Source organism: Chenopodium album, chromosome 16 (assembly GCF_948465745.1).
Source record: "Chenopodium album chromosome 16, dcCheAlbu1.1, whole genome shotgun sequence".
Taxonomy (NCBI): domain Eukaryota; kingdom Viridiplantae; phylum Streptophyta; class Magnoliopsida; order Caryophyllales; family Amaranthaceae; genus Chenopodium; species Chenopodium album.
In genome coordinates, this window is record NC_137849.1 from 134145 (window position 1) to 148351 (window position 14207).

At 34.4% G+C, this 14207-nt stretch overlaps 1 protein-coding gene across 4 annotated transcripts; it reads right to left on the minus strand.

Moving 5' to 3' along the window:
- Positions 1 to 37: 37 nt before the first annotated feature.
- On the minus strand, positions 38 to 4241 carry LOC145584555 (ras-related protein RABA5a-like). Of its 4 annotated transcripts, XM_081641372.1 has the most exons (6): positions 4101 to 4229; positions 3777 to 3873; positions 1639 to 1702; positions 1525 to 1545; positions 1087 to 1435; positions 38 to 537 (listed from the first exon to the last, which is right to left on the minus strand). In XM_081641372.1, the coding sequence occupies exons 5-6, from the start codon at positions 1424 to 1426 to the stop codon at positions 203 to 205; spliced, it is 675 nt and encodes a 224-aa protein (XP_081497498.1). In that variant the 5' UTR covers positions 1427 to 1435; positions 1525 to 1545; positions 1639 to 1702; positions 3777 to 3873; positions 4101 to 4229; the 3' UTR covers positions 38 to 202. The 4 variants fall into 4 exon arrangements, with proteins under 4 accessions (XP_081497498.1, XP_081497496.1, XP_081497495.1 ...); XM_081641370.1 differs by lacking the exon at positions 3777 to 3873 and having other exon boundaries at positions 4101 to 4241; XM_081641369.1 differs by having other exon boundaries at positions 1525 to 1702; positions 4101 to 4228.
- Positions 4242 to 14207: the final 9966 nt, after the last annotated feature.

Here is a 14207-nt window from a genome sequence, read left to right on the forward strand (position 1 = left end):
GGCAAAACCGCAAAATACAGATGAATATACAGCAACCTACACCACAAAGACTAGAAATTTTATTAATCTTCAATGAATAAAATTTACAATTTTAGTCTTCCATACTTTCATGATAGCATCCAGTAATAAATGAATGAAATAACCACAAATGATTTAGTTTCCAGAAGCATCAGGACAACAGCATAGGCACCACATTTCCGAGTTAAGAACTGCAACATCCAGCCTTTTTTGGTTGTTCCACGGTGGTATTTTCGTCTCCTTGCAGAACGACTGTCCGGCCATTACTCAAGGACGATAAATCATTCTTCTTTAACTCGTGGGATTGCATAACTTTACGGCTTAAGATGTTATAGATCTCTATAACAACGGTCTGGAAAGCAGCAGCCACATTGGACGAATCTAAGGCAGAAGTCTCAATGAAGAACAGGCCTTGTGCCTCTGCCAAAGCCTTCCCTTCAGCAGTTGACACCTCTCTTGCATCCTTGAGATCTGATTTGTTCCCTACGAGTATTGTAACCACATTCATATCGGAATGCGCTGCAAAACAAATATCATAATATATCAATTCAACGAGAGAATATTTAATTGGAAGGGAACCTAATACAGTCTTAGCACTCATCACATAACCTGTTGATACCCAAAAAGGGCACTTTTTGGTTTTAATCAACATCTCAAATTGATTAGACAGATCTTTATGGATAAGCTTCAGTTTAAAACTTTTACAGTACTACCGTCATTTTCAATTTCCTTTCTTCACATATTATTGTACAGAGGAAGTGGCATGAGTGAGAGAGAGAGAGAGAGAGAGACAGCGTGAAAAGAGAGGAGGGGGAAGGGGGAGGAAAGCCAGAGCTGTAAGATGACAATCTTAGCAATGTAGTTTTAAAGAAAATGTCACAATTAGCAAAAACATATAATCAACTCACAATTAAATGCTTCTAAGTACAGATGCTATCTACCTTCAAACATATTGAGAATTGAGATAATATAATTGAACAGAAGTAGACATTGACGTCATGGATTGGTGCTTTATGATATAATTACCAAACACAACCAATAATCAGGTAAATCCATATATATGCTTACTGTGAAGTTCATTGAGCCATCTGCTAATGTTATTGAATGTTTGGCGTCTACTGATATCATACACCAAAAGAGCCCCAACTGCACCTCTGTAATATGCTGATGTAACAGCTCTGAACCGCTCCTGACCAGCAGTGTCCCAAATTTGAGCTTTTATTTCCTTTCCATTTATCTCCATCTTCTGCGTTTGAAACTCTACGCCTATAGTAGACTTTGAATTTGGGTAAAACTCATCTCTAGCAAATCTTGCAAGCAAATTAGACTTCCCAACAGCAGAATCACCCACTAATACTATCTTAAAGAGATAATCCTCAGTAGTTTGTTCCTCTGAATAAAATGCCATCTTAAACACCTGATGATAAAATCAGCTTAGATATTCAAACAAAGGTTCTTCTAGTCTTCAAAAAATAAAAAAAAATATCAAGAGTTTAGTAACAGTACCAGAATATAGATGCTTCTTCCCTAGTGAAGTGACATGAAATATAGAGAGCTAGTGAAGACTAAGCAAAACCCTTGAAAGGAAGCCAAGAAAATCATCAATAGTAAGGTACTCACTGATTCCTCTAAGCAAACTCGCAAAGTTCCCACCAAAACAGCAAGCAGGGTAGCAATAGCTAACCTGTAACAGGGGAAAAAAACCGTACAAATTATGGGCACGTCTATTTAATGTTCACAGCTAGATGGAAAAACAAATATATAAAGGAATCATATAACACAGAAACCTCATTTTTACATCAACTTAAACCACATTACCCAACAACCAACACCTCATACAGTCTACTCATGGGTTAATTATGGTTGGATGATATGGAATTGCTACACTGATTCTGCATTTACCAACATCCAAGGTAGGATTTTGGATCATTAAATGACATTCAAAAATATCCTATATGATTATCATTTACCAATCATTTCAAGGTCAAGTTTGAAAATATTGTCAACTAAGAAATTGTTTATATGTATTCAACCGATCTTATGTTTATGAAGTTTCATGATGTAAAGTGTACAAGGATTTCAAAAGGCAAATCGATCCTCATAGGCTTTCAATGATACCTTTCTACAATAAAGTATAACTTGAAATGTCATGAATAAGAAGATTTGATTGTTAGTTGAACTAGTTGAAGCATACTAAGTTTATACATTCAAGAAGAGCTGAACAAGATTCAGCAGGGAGAGAGCAAAAGTAACTGCAACTCCCACTATCTCGGCATTCTATGTAATAAATCCTATTCTTATCAGTTATCACCCTTGGGACAATGACTTCTGGAAATATACTTTTAGCCTCCTATGCAATAATTCAATATGACGTAAAGAAAAGGCTTTTCCAATGAAATTATTGGTAAGCCTCATGTACAACCTTCATCTCCTAGATGAGTGAAAATCCATACAAATTTTGGCATTCATGATTATTCCATGGATGTTTGCTTTAGCTCTAAATTATGTGGAACATTAATCGATACAACCACTTAATCAAGATCTCCGATGACCTTCTCTTTTCCTACTTTAGAGCACTACATCAATGACACAATTTTGAGCAAGGAGGATTGTCATACAAAGGGACTTCAACCACTTAAGCTCATTAAATTCCCTTACAATTGACCTCTTTCCTCCGCTTTAAGTATCCTACATAAACCATATTTGACAATATTTGGGGAAAAGAGAGCCATCGAGTTTCTTAGTCACACTGGAAGCAATTGGTTGATCTCATTCCATGAGCCTTGATGTAACTGGTGTTTGTATCCATTACACTAATTTTCACCAACAACAACACATCCTCTATCCCAATAGGATGGGGTCTAATGCATGAATAAGATTGGCCATTGACAAATATTATCTTCCTATATTAACTACTGATCCCAACTGCTTCATGTCATTTTGCACCTCCCTCCCCATTCAAGTCATCTTTGCCCTCCCTTGGCTTCATCTAGAATCAAACTTCTCTCATATCAATGCTTCTATTGGTTGACATTTCACATGCTCAAAACCAAAGTTATTTGTTCTACCTTATCTTATCCTCAATACTGTACTTGCATTTTTAACCTTCCTTCAAATACCATCAATTTGAATTTTATCTCTAACGCTGTTTTCACACATCCATCTCTAACCGATGCATCTTTGCAGATCCAATACAAGGTCAATTCATGTATTTCACTGATCTTTGCTATAGTTCTCTTTTAAAAACTCCATAGTAGAGAAATCAAAAACAATGAGGTTGAGCTCTTATTTAACTCACTATAATCGAGAGGAATAAAATCTTCAGGTAAATTAGTCTAAATTCATACCACATGCAGCATTGAGCTGGTTAGAAATGCACCTTGATTCTATCAAGGACTGATCATCATTCAACCAACAGCGTCACAATTAAGGTAACTATTGGAGGTAGCATTGCACCGGCTTTGAAAGTTTTACCAATGCCATGATTTTTACTTTAATTAGGTGAGTTTCAGCCAAAGATATCAGTACAGATGTATAGAATCTATGACCAGCTAGATAGACCTTAGTGGATAATCAATAAGCATTAAAAGTCAAACACCCAGATATAACATAAATCAGCGAAGTAATCACCAAAGAATTTGGATTCAGATCACGGGTTAATCACCAAGTACGTTTTGCACAATTTTAGTTTCAAAGCAAGTAAATAATTCAGACGCAAAAGCTAAAATGATGTTCTAGGCAACAAGAGAGAGACGAACCTGAGTACCGTAAGTACGCAGGCCCGTCCCTGAACCAGGGCAGGAAGAGAGGCCGCCCTGAGTCCAGGGCGAAAAATTCCATTTTCAAAGTTCCATCCTAACATTCAAGGGTTTTGCAACACATTAGCAATCAAATCTGACTCAATTATCAATTTAAATTCTTCTCGCTTAAAAATTTGAATAGCAAATTCCAGCATTCCAGTAATTAAATGTAACCAATGGTTCCATAATCAATCCACCCTAGAAGAACCCTAAATTCAATTAAATCAACCATTAACACTAGATTTTGAAACTGATATTCGATGATTAACAAAAACATCTTACCTATGCTTCAATGGAGGAGAGAGCTCACACGCCGCTTCAACGGAGAATTCAGAGTAGCCGCTTCAATGGAGGAAAGAGACAGGGAAGGGTGCACGTGAAAAACTCCAATATCCTTTTGGAAAGGTTTTTTTTTTTTTTTTTTTTTTCTTTTTTCCTTGATACCGTACTTGTATTAGACTACGTTGTTTTTATTGGCTCTACATGACACATGTCGTCGTTTTATTGTTGTAGAATATTTCCTCTATTTTTTTTAAATGCATCACTTTGACAATTGCACTATTCAACAGTTTACTTAATTTTTTGACTTCTAAAAAGTAAATAAATATTATTATATAATCCTAGCTCCGTTAACTTTTAGTTGTAACTTTGGGGTATTATTTATGAGATATAAAATATTTTTGGAAGTTCTTTATGCATATAATTTTGTTACAATTTTTACTAATACACAATGACTTGAAATATTATTTATGCATATAATTTTGTACAATTTTTACTAATACACAATTAAAGATATTAATAGTCAAAGTAGTCTCTCGACAAATATGCTTGTCAAAGTGATGCATATAAAAAAAATAGAGGGAGTATTAATTTGTGTGAAAGGTTAAAAAATAGGAAAAATTGACCGGAATAATTTCAATTTTGCTTTATTCGCCCAAAATAATTCCAATTTTTTATTATTTTTTAATAATCCCTATTTTATATTTCATTAAACAGTCCCAATGACTTGAAACCGGTTAAACAGCTTGTGACAGTTTAAAAATGCTTATGGAAAGGTTTTTTTTTTCTTGATACTGTACTCTGTATTAGAGTACGTTGTTTTTATTGGTTCTACATAGGGGTGTAAATGAACCAAGTCGATCAATAAACTACTCGGGTTGAAGCTCGTTTGTAATCCCCCGTAATTTTGTGAAATTTAAAATTATATTTTAACATATTTATGTGAATGATTTGATTATTTATTTACATAATTTATTTTACTATGATATAAGCAAATAAATTTAATATTTATAAAGTTAATAAAAGTATTTTATTAAATTATTTCTCTACCCATATTTTAATCATGAATGATTATGCAAGTCCAACCCATTATTTGCTAAGCCTATTCTTTTTCTAAAACCCATTTACTTTAAGCCCAAGTAACAATCCTAGTTTTATTAGAACTAGGAAACCTAAGCCCACTTAATTTACTAGTAAAAACTCACAAACCCTTATTTTTTCCCCCTACTCTCACGTATTCCCCTCTCCTCCTTTTCCCTCTTACTGCCTTTCCCCTTCTCCCTTTTGTTGTTCACGATCAACACAATAAAAAAAAAATAAAAAAAAAGATGCCCAACCACCGCCGTCGCCTGCAGTCTCCGACCACCACTACGCCACCCGCACACCATCCGTACATCACACTCTCTTCTTCCTCCTTCTTCTTTCTTTTCTCTTTGTTATTTAATTCAAGTTTTAATCTTTATTTAAATTTTGTTCTTCATTTGTTATTACTATGATTTGATTATGCATATAAGTTATAAAAGATTATAAATTTCTAAATTTTGCTATGTTTAATTAAATGACAAAAATTTCAAATTTTTATAAATATGAAAATTAGGGCTTAAACCTTGATTTTTCATGATTTTAGGGTTCATAACGTGTTGATTAAGTTATCTAATTACATTATGTATAAATTATGTTTAAACTCAATTATCTTGATTATAATTGAATTTTCAGATTTTAATTGTGTATATTTTAGGGTTTAAAGAAGTTTAAAGGTTTGATTAAGTTCTTATGAAACTAATTGAATTCCAATTAAATATTTCAAGTTTAAATTGTTGTATTTATACATTCTATTACTTAATCAAAATTTCAGATTTTAGGTTATTGTTTTTGAAGCCTCTAAATACATTGAATTGGTGAATTTTTGGGTTTAAAGCCTACTAACTTAACATATAATGTAAGTAGTTTCAAAGATTACTACAATTTTGAGGTTTCATGTATAAAATAAATTTTCAGATTTTTATTAAACTTTAAACTTGCTGTAATTTCATGTATAAAAGTGTATTTTAAGGTATTTTGAAGAAAATTTAAAGAACTATTTATAAGCTTTTGATTTTAATTAAAGGAAGGTTTTAAAGTGTTCTTTGATTTGGATTTTGAAGGTTTTAAAGTAAGTTAATATTGCTGTAAATTTGATTGATTGGGTATTGATTGAGATGTTATTGTTTGGTTTAGAAGAGGACTTTATAGAAGGTGATTTCTAGTAGAGCTGTCAAAAGCTGACCCGACTCGAAATACCAACCCGAACCCGATTATTAACCGACCCATCTGAACCCGAAAAAATGGTGACCCAAACTCGACCTGACCCGACCTGAAACCAACCCTATACCCGAGTTGACCCGAGTATGTGAGACCCGAACCCGAACATGAACCGACATGGAGATGACCCGACTCGAATGTAACCCGTAAATTATTGACTTGAACCGAACCCAACTTGAACCGAAATTGACCCAAACCCGTTTTAACCAGTCAAAACCTGAATTTAACCCGACTTGTTACTAACCCGACCTGAATTCAACCCGACCCGTTCCTAACCCGACCCGAATTTAACTCGACCTGTTACAAACTCGACCTGAAATCAACCCGACTTGTTATTGACCCGACCCAAATTCAACCCGACTTGTTATTGACCCAACCTGAATTTTACCCGACATATTACTAACCCGACCCAAAAATTCAACCCGATCTATTACTAACCCGACTCGAATCAACACGACTTGTTATTGACCCGACCTAAATTCAACCCAAATTGTTCCTGACTCGATTTCGAATCACCTTAAATTCAATTTAGACCACCTTATTATTGTTGATAAAAGCATTTTGTCTAGGGAGACCAAGTCGGTCCAGGCTAGCAAAAGAAAGGAGCATCATTCCCAAATTTAAGAGTTAAATATAGTATATATTTGTTGTATGGTCAAAGGAGATAATTATCTTCCTAAATTATAGACTATAGCTCCCTAGTATGTTTCCATATATATTATAGTCAAAGGAAATAATTAGCTTGATAAAAATGATAATTATCAATTTATAGTTAGTTGAACCCGAATATGACCCGACATGGAAATGATCCAACCTGATTGTAACCCGCAAATTATTGAGTTGAACATAATCCGACTTGAACCCGAGAATGACCCGACTTGAACCCGAATATGACCCAACTTGGAAATTACCCAACCTGATTATAACCCGCAAATAATTGACTTGAACTGAACCTGACTTGAACCCGAGAATGACCCGACCTAATTATAACCCGCAAATTTTTGACTTGAACCGAACCTGACTCAAACCCAAGAATGACCCGACCTGATTCTAACCCGCAAATTATTGACTTGAACCGAACTCGACTCGAACCCGAGAATTACCCTAACCCGTTTTAACCCGTGAAAACCCGAATGAAACCCAACCTATTGTTCACCTGACCCAAATGTAACCCAACCTGTTATTAACCCGACCCAAACCCGATAAGATGTATGACCCGACGTGACCCGACTCAAGCATGACCCAACCCGAACCGACCCGCATAGGTGTAATACCCCGTATTTAATACGTATTTTATTTAAAATAAGTATTTTGTGAAGTATTTAAATAATTTGAAATGTTTTATTTATAGTATTTTAATTATTTATTTTAATAAGTTTGGAAATATTTTATAAAAGGAAAGTTTGTTTAATTAATTATTTTATTTAAGTTGGGGTTTAATTTAAGAAAGTTTTATTTAGTAAAGTTTTAATAGGAAAGGGATTAGAAAAGATTAAAAAGGGAAAGTTTAGGAAGAAGGGTTTCTAGAGAAAGGGGTAAAATATTCAACACTTGGGGCAAATCAAACTTTGCCCAGAGTGGAGAAAACCCAAGGTAAACTTTCTCTCTCTTCTCCTTCATTTTTCTTTTCTTTTTCTTTCTTTTTCCCCTTCCCCTTTTTCGTCCTTCACCACCGCCGGCCACCAGCAGCACCAGCCGGCAGCAGCCGACAGTGGCGCCGGCCTGCTGTCCGGCTACCCTTCTTCATTCGAAAAAAAAATTAATCTTTTGTTTTAAAAATTGATTTAATCCTAGATCTAATTATCAAATATGAGTTTTGTGATTAATATTATGGTGTTTGATTACAAGTAGTATGTAATTTAATTTTCTAATTTTAATTCTAATTAAAAAGCCCCAATTTTGAAACCCTGGATTCATAAATTATTAATTATTAAAGGATTATGATATAGGATGGTTTAAACCTTTAATTTAAGTGTTTTAAAGCCTAATTACAACAAGTTTTCATTAAAATATAATGCTGGAATTTTGGTAGTGCATTAAAAATCAAGTTTCTTTAAGGAATTTTAATTACCCATTAATCGGGATTAAAGTATGATGTTTTAAATATAATTTCAGCTTATTTTAATTAAATTATGAGGGGTTTAATAATGGTATATATTTCTGGAAATTTGTGTAGAGAAGATTTTAATACTCTTCTATGATTTTAAATTGTAGGAGACTTCGAAGTGAGTGATTTCTATTAGTCGTGGCGATATTAAGATCGTATTCAAGGTACATTCGTGTACTTAGCATAATTTTTATGATGTAGTAGCATGCTAAATGTGTTTAATTGATTACAAGTAGTATCATGCTAGATTTGGAATGGAAATTATGATTTGGTTGATATTGGTAATTGAATTATGAAGCATGATTTATTTGTGATGGATTAATGATTGGAAAATAATAGTTTGGAATGTTGAATATGAACCACACTTTTGTTTATGGCATGATAGAAAGCATGTTTAATTAAACTAAATGATTAATTTAGTTTGGAATATTAAAAGAGAATTTTATTATGGTTTATATAATTTTTATTGAGGCTTTAAGCATGAGAAAGGAGCTAGGTAAGTATCTATGTACACGAGGAATAAATTGTATGGATGTCTTAGTGCACTAAAGGTGTTTTTAACACCGAGGGATAGGATTTTTGGCGCGTTAAGCGTTTAAGGTATCTTTGGCACCGAGGTAGATTTAAAAAGAGTTCAACATTAAATATTATGTGGTCACTAATTATTCAAGAATTAAATTAAAGTGTTTAATTGTTTGAATAGTCATAATGTTTGATGTTGTTATGATTTGTGAGTCATCACCAAGTTTAATAAATGGTAAAGAATTTAAAGTGAAAGAGATTACACACCAAAACTCTTGGAACGTATATACCTTAAGTATGAACATATGGGGGGAGTTATGTGACTTTATATTTGACCATAGCTATACATTCCTTTTATTATTATGTGCAGGAATTCTGCCACTTACGAGTGGTTCTTTTATACTAGCATGGTTAGCTCCCGTGTTAGTACCCCTTTATTGGGGCAGGTTAGGGGGAAAACCTGTTCAATGCATAATCAAAACTAAATAAATTATTTAGTTACCTAGTTGAAAAGTTTTGTTGAATGTTGTATGCTTGAAAAACAGGTCCAACAAGGTAAGTTGTGTGTTGATAGGTAAATGCATATTAGTGTGTTTAAATACGCTTATGTACCCAGCTTTGTTGATTGTGTGTTTGCGTGTTTGTTGGCCTTGTCTTTACCTTGGCCCTATGATGACCCATTTTTAATGGAGAGTAGTGGAAACAAGTAGAGAGAAGCTTTTCAGGTGATGAACATATTCATGATGGGCATGAGTGAAGAGCGAATCATGCTAGTTTCCATAAGTAATCGATGTGTTATTGCTTTTATTTATTTTATGATATTTCTATTGCGAGGCTAAGGTAAAGGTTTTAAATTGGATTGTTTTGTTAAGGGCCTACAATGGTTCCAAGTTGTAGGTTTGACTTTATTTTACTTTGGTTTGACTTTATTTTCGCGAGTTGACTTTTAAGTTGATTTGGTTTAAAATATTTTAAAGGAGAGTCTTCCGCTGTGTATCTTTGATAGTTGCCTTAGTCATTTTCACAGTGGCGGTAATATCTTAGATGTTTCTGTTTAAAGTTTTAAACAGGGCAAAACGGGTATTTTAAAAGAAAGGAATTTTAAGGGTGTTACAATAGGTTACGGCATTAACCCGAATTGACCCGACCCAAACCCAACCTGTTTACCCGAATTGACAGTTCTAATTTCTAGTTAGTAAAGTGGCATACCAATTCGTTTATTCAAGGTACGTACGAGTTACGAAACCTTGCCTTTAGAAGCATGTATAGGGATGTATCGAGAACTTAGTATCATGTATAGAGAAGACTGGCCTGTGCTTAATTTTTTGGTTATACATTGTGATTTCCGTATATTGTGTACTATTCTACTTTGCAAGTATTATTTATGCATTAATTTTGCAAGATGCGCTTAGAGGCTAAGGTATGTGATTTGGTAGAATGATTTTATTTATTACTCGTTCATGATTATTGAGATAGAATGAATAAAGGAAGAATTTAAATCTTATAAGACGAGGTAAAGGTTTTGGGGTGCTTTATGCACTCTAGGTGTTTATACACCGAAGTAGTTAAAGGAATCAATAATAAATATTGCTTGTCACTAATAAATTAAGAATTGAATTGGAAACTTGCTTTACTTGATTGAATTGATATTGGATTGATTGTATTGTTTGCATACGAGTCATCACCAAGTCTAAACCTATAAATCACGTAAAGAGCAAGATGGATGAGCAATAAAATTCCAGATTGGTGCACATCTAGAGTAATGATAATCAAGGTTGGGGTACACGGGGTATTAGCCGTGCACTTTTCTAGAGGTCGTCTGATCTACGAGTCTCTTGTTTCAAATACTTTTCAAAAATTATGAGTTAGATGAGATCTACGAGTCGCGCCCGTGGCCGTTGGATGTTTATTGATGTTTTCGAAAGGAGGCATGGGGTTTTCTTATATTGATGTTCCACATGGAGCATGGGGGGACAACCTTGTCTATTGTTTAATTCGATGAATAAAATAAAATGGTTTAGCTATTATTAACTAGTGAAGTCTTGGTAAATTTGACAGTTGAGTCGTGTGTTGAGTCTGTAATTTAATTGTGTGCGATGATTGAATATTAGTAGCATGCTAGGGATTTCTTATTATATTTCGTAGCTTGTATGTACTTAGCGTTGCTGATTGCGTGCTTTTGTGTGTCTTTCTTTGGTCATGGCCTTCGCCTTTCAATGACCCTGTAATGATCCTATTTTTACACTTGTAATATTGGGGAGTAGATTAACCACAGGTTTTTATATATTCAGAACTTGCATCAAGGTGGTGGGATTTTGAGTGGAGTGTTGGTTACCATTCACAGTTTATGTTATTTCTTACTTTTTTAATTTGATTTTGATCGTTGGTTTTTGAAACTTATTTATAAATGAAATAGTTTTTCCGCTGCTAAATTCTGTTATAGCCTTAACATTTGAACACGTGGCGGTAGCACGTTAGTAATTCTCTTGGAATTTTTGTTCAGGGTACTTACAGGTTTAAAGAGAGAATTATTGGGGTGTTACAACATGTGTCGTCGTTTTATTGTTGTATAATACTCCCTCCGTTTTTTTTAAATGCATCACTTTGACAATTGCACTATTGACTTAATTTTTTCACCTCTAAAAAATAAATAAATGTTATTATATAATACTACCTCTATTAACTTTTAGTTGCAAATTTGGTGTATTATTTATGAGATATAAAATATTTGAAAGTTCTTTATGCATATAATTTTGTTACAATTTTTACTAATATACAATGACTTGAAATATTATTTATGCATATAATTTTGTTACAATTTTTACTACTACACAATTAAAGATATTAATTGTCAAAATAGAGTCTCAGCAAATATGTCCGTCAAAGTGATACATATAAAAAAAACGGAGGGAGTATTAATACCAATTTTTTATTATTTTTTAATAATCCCTATTTTATATTTCATTAAACAGTCCTAATGACTTGAAACTAGTTAAACAGGTTAACATTTATGACTTGGAATTATTTGTACACATGGCATCACGTAATTGGTAAAAAATCAACAAAAAAAATTAAATCAAAATTTTTTGTTAAGAAAAAATACTGGAAAAAAACGACAGCCCTGCCAATCACCCAGTCAGCCATCCCCTTCCCTAGTTCCCTCCACCAGCTAACCCAAACCACGTCGGCGCCCAACGAGCCCCATCATCGCGACGACCCACATATCCCATCCCTACCCACGATAAGCCCACGTCCACCTTCCCTAACCTCACTCGTCGATCCGACCAGTCCGGCAGCCCCCCACGATGCCACGATCAACACAACCTATCTCTACCGATGATAACCCCATCAGCTATCACATTCACAGGAATTGATATCAGCTATCACATTCACAGAAATTGATGACATGATAACCTGGTTGCAAATTGAATTGGGTATTTTTTTTTCTATTGATGATCTGAATAAGATAGATAACCCGATAAACTAAAAATTAGGGAAAATTGCAAGCCCAAAAATCATACGACTAAATATAATTGAGTAGAGTAAAAATCAACCAAATTGAATTGGAAATCTGATCTAGAATAATGGAGATTCCGGCAACTATTCTGGTCCTAAAAATGATTAGGAGGTAGAGATTCCGGCAACTATTCTGGTTGTCAACAAACTCAAGGACACTAGCAATATCATACTTGTATCATTGCATGATAATTGATGAATAGAACACTACAAATAGTGTGGCCGGATTTAAGGAAGGGAGAGGAGGGGATGGTCAGAATCGGGAAGGGAAAAGGATGGGGTTGTCGGATTCAGGGAAGGGTAGAGGTTGCCGTATTCGAGGAGGGAAAACAGCAGTGGCAGGCGCTGCCGCCTGCCGGAGGTGGTAGGGTCTGCCACTTATTAAGGCTGGGTTTGGGTATTATTTGTTTGTTTTTTTAAATTTAATTATTTAGACCAATCATAGATTGACACGTGTTTGATAACTTGTTATAATACTAGCATAACACCCGTGCGATGCACGGCTTACAAATCTTATTACTTATACTCATTTCACAAAATTTTAAGATAAAACGATTTAATGAGTAATAATGAATTTAGTTACATTGATGTCTTAATCATGCATTTTTAAGCTCTTATAATAATGATATCTAATTTAAAGAAAACTTTTTTATTCTTAAATTGAATGTAAAGTTTTTAAATATAATTCAACTCAATCAATGAACTACTGAAAATCAATCCCTACATTAAGTCATTTTTTTTTCTTCTCATTTCTACTTGAGTCATTGGCCACCTCAATTTAAAAATGATTAAACTCTGTCCACTAGCTCAATATATACAACACTTTTTCTGTGTGACTAGCACGGCTGACACACGTCAAAACACGAGTAACCCCAAACTGACTGAGTGACCCTTGACCGATAGGATAACCCTTGACCAAGTAACCCCTGACCGATCGAGTAACTCCTGACCAAGTAATTTCGGCCACACGGTGTAGCCAACCAGATATGAAACTTTGTGAACTCAATATATGCTTGTAAAAATAATTTCTATTATAAAACAACATGATCATTGTATTAATATTGTATTTCGTATATCACAAATAATGTCATATCTTTTTTCTCCATGGCCTCTAAAACACTTGAAATTTAACATGTAACTTCTAAAATTAGGAATTTTTATATTCACATATAGCATGAATATAGTCACATCTTTTTATAGACATTTGATATGCTATCACAATTTTTTGTATGCGGCTTGCTGTATCGTGCGACAGGGGTTACTCGAGTTACTCGGTCAGGGGTTACTCGAGTTATCAGGGTTACTCGAGTTGTCGGGGTTACTCAAGTTACTCGGTCAGGGGTTACTCGAGTTACTCTTGACCGAGTAACTCTTCAAGTAACCCCTGACCAAGTAACTCCTCAAGTAACCCCTAACCGAGTAACCCCTCGAGTAATCTATGACCGAACCCCTCAAGTAACCCCTGACTGAATAACCCCTCAAGTTACCCCTAAATCCTTAAATAACCCTTAACCAAATTACTCGAGTATGTAACCCCTGACCAAACTCCTTAAATAATCCTGACCTAGTAACTCGAGTAACCCCTGACCGAGTAACTCGAATAACTCATGACCGAATAACCCCTCGAGTAACCCCTGACCGAGTAACCCCTCAAGTAACCGTAG

Bases quoted from the DNA above. Each gene is read 5' to 3' on its own strand.
- LOC145584555 (XM_081641373.1), bottom strand. From the start codon at position 1,426: ATGGCATTTTATTCAGAGGAACAAACTACTGAGGATTATCTCTTTAAG. The intron at 538-1,086 runs GTAAGCATATAT...TTTGTTTTGCAG, and splicing joins ATGGCTCAATGAACTTCACA to CGCATTCCGATATGAATGTG.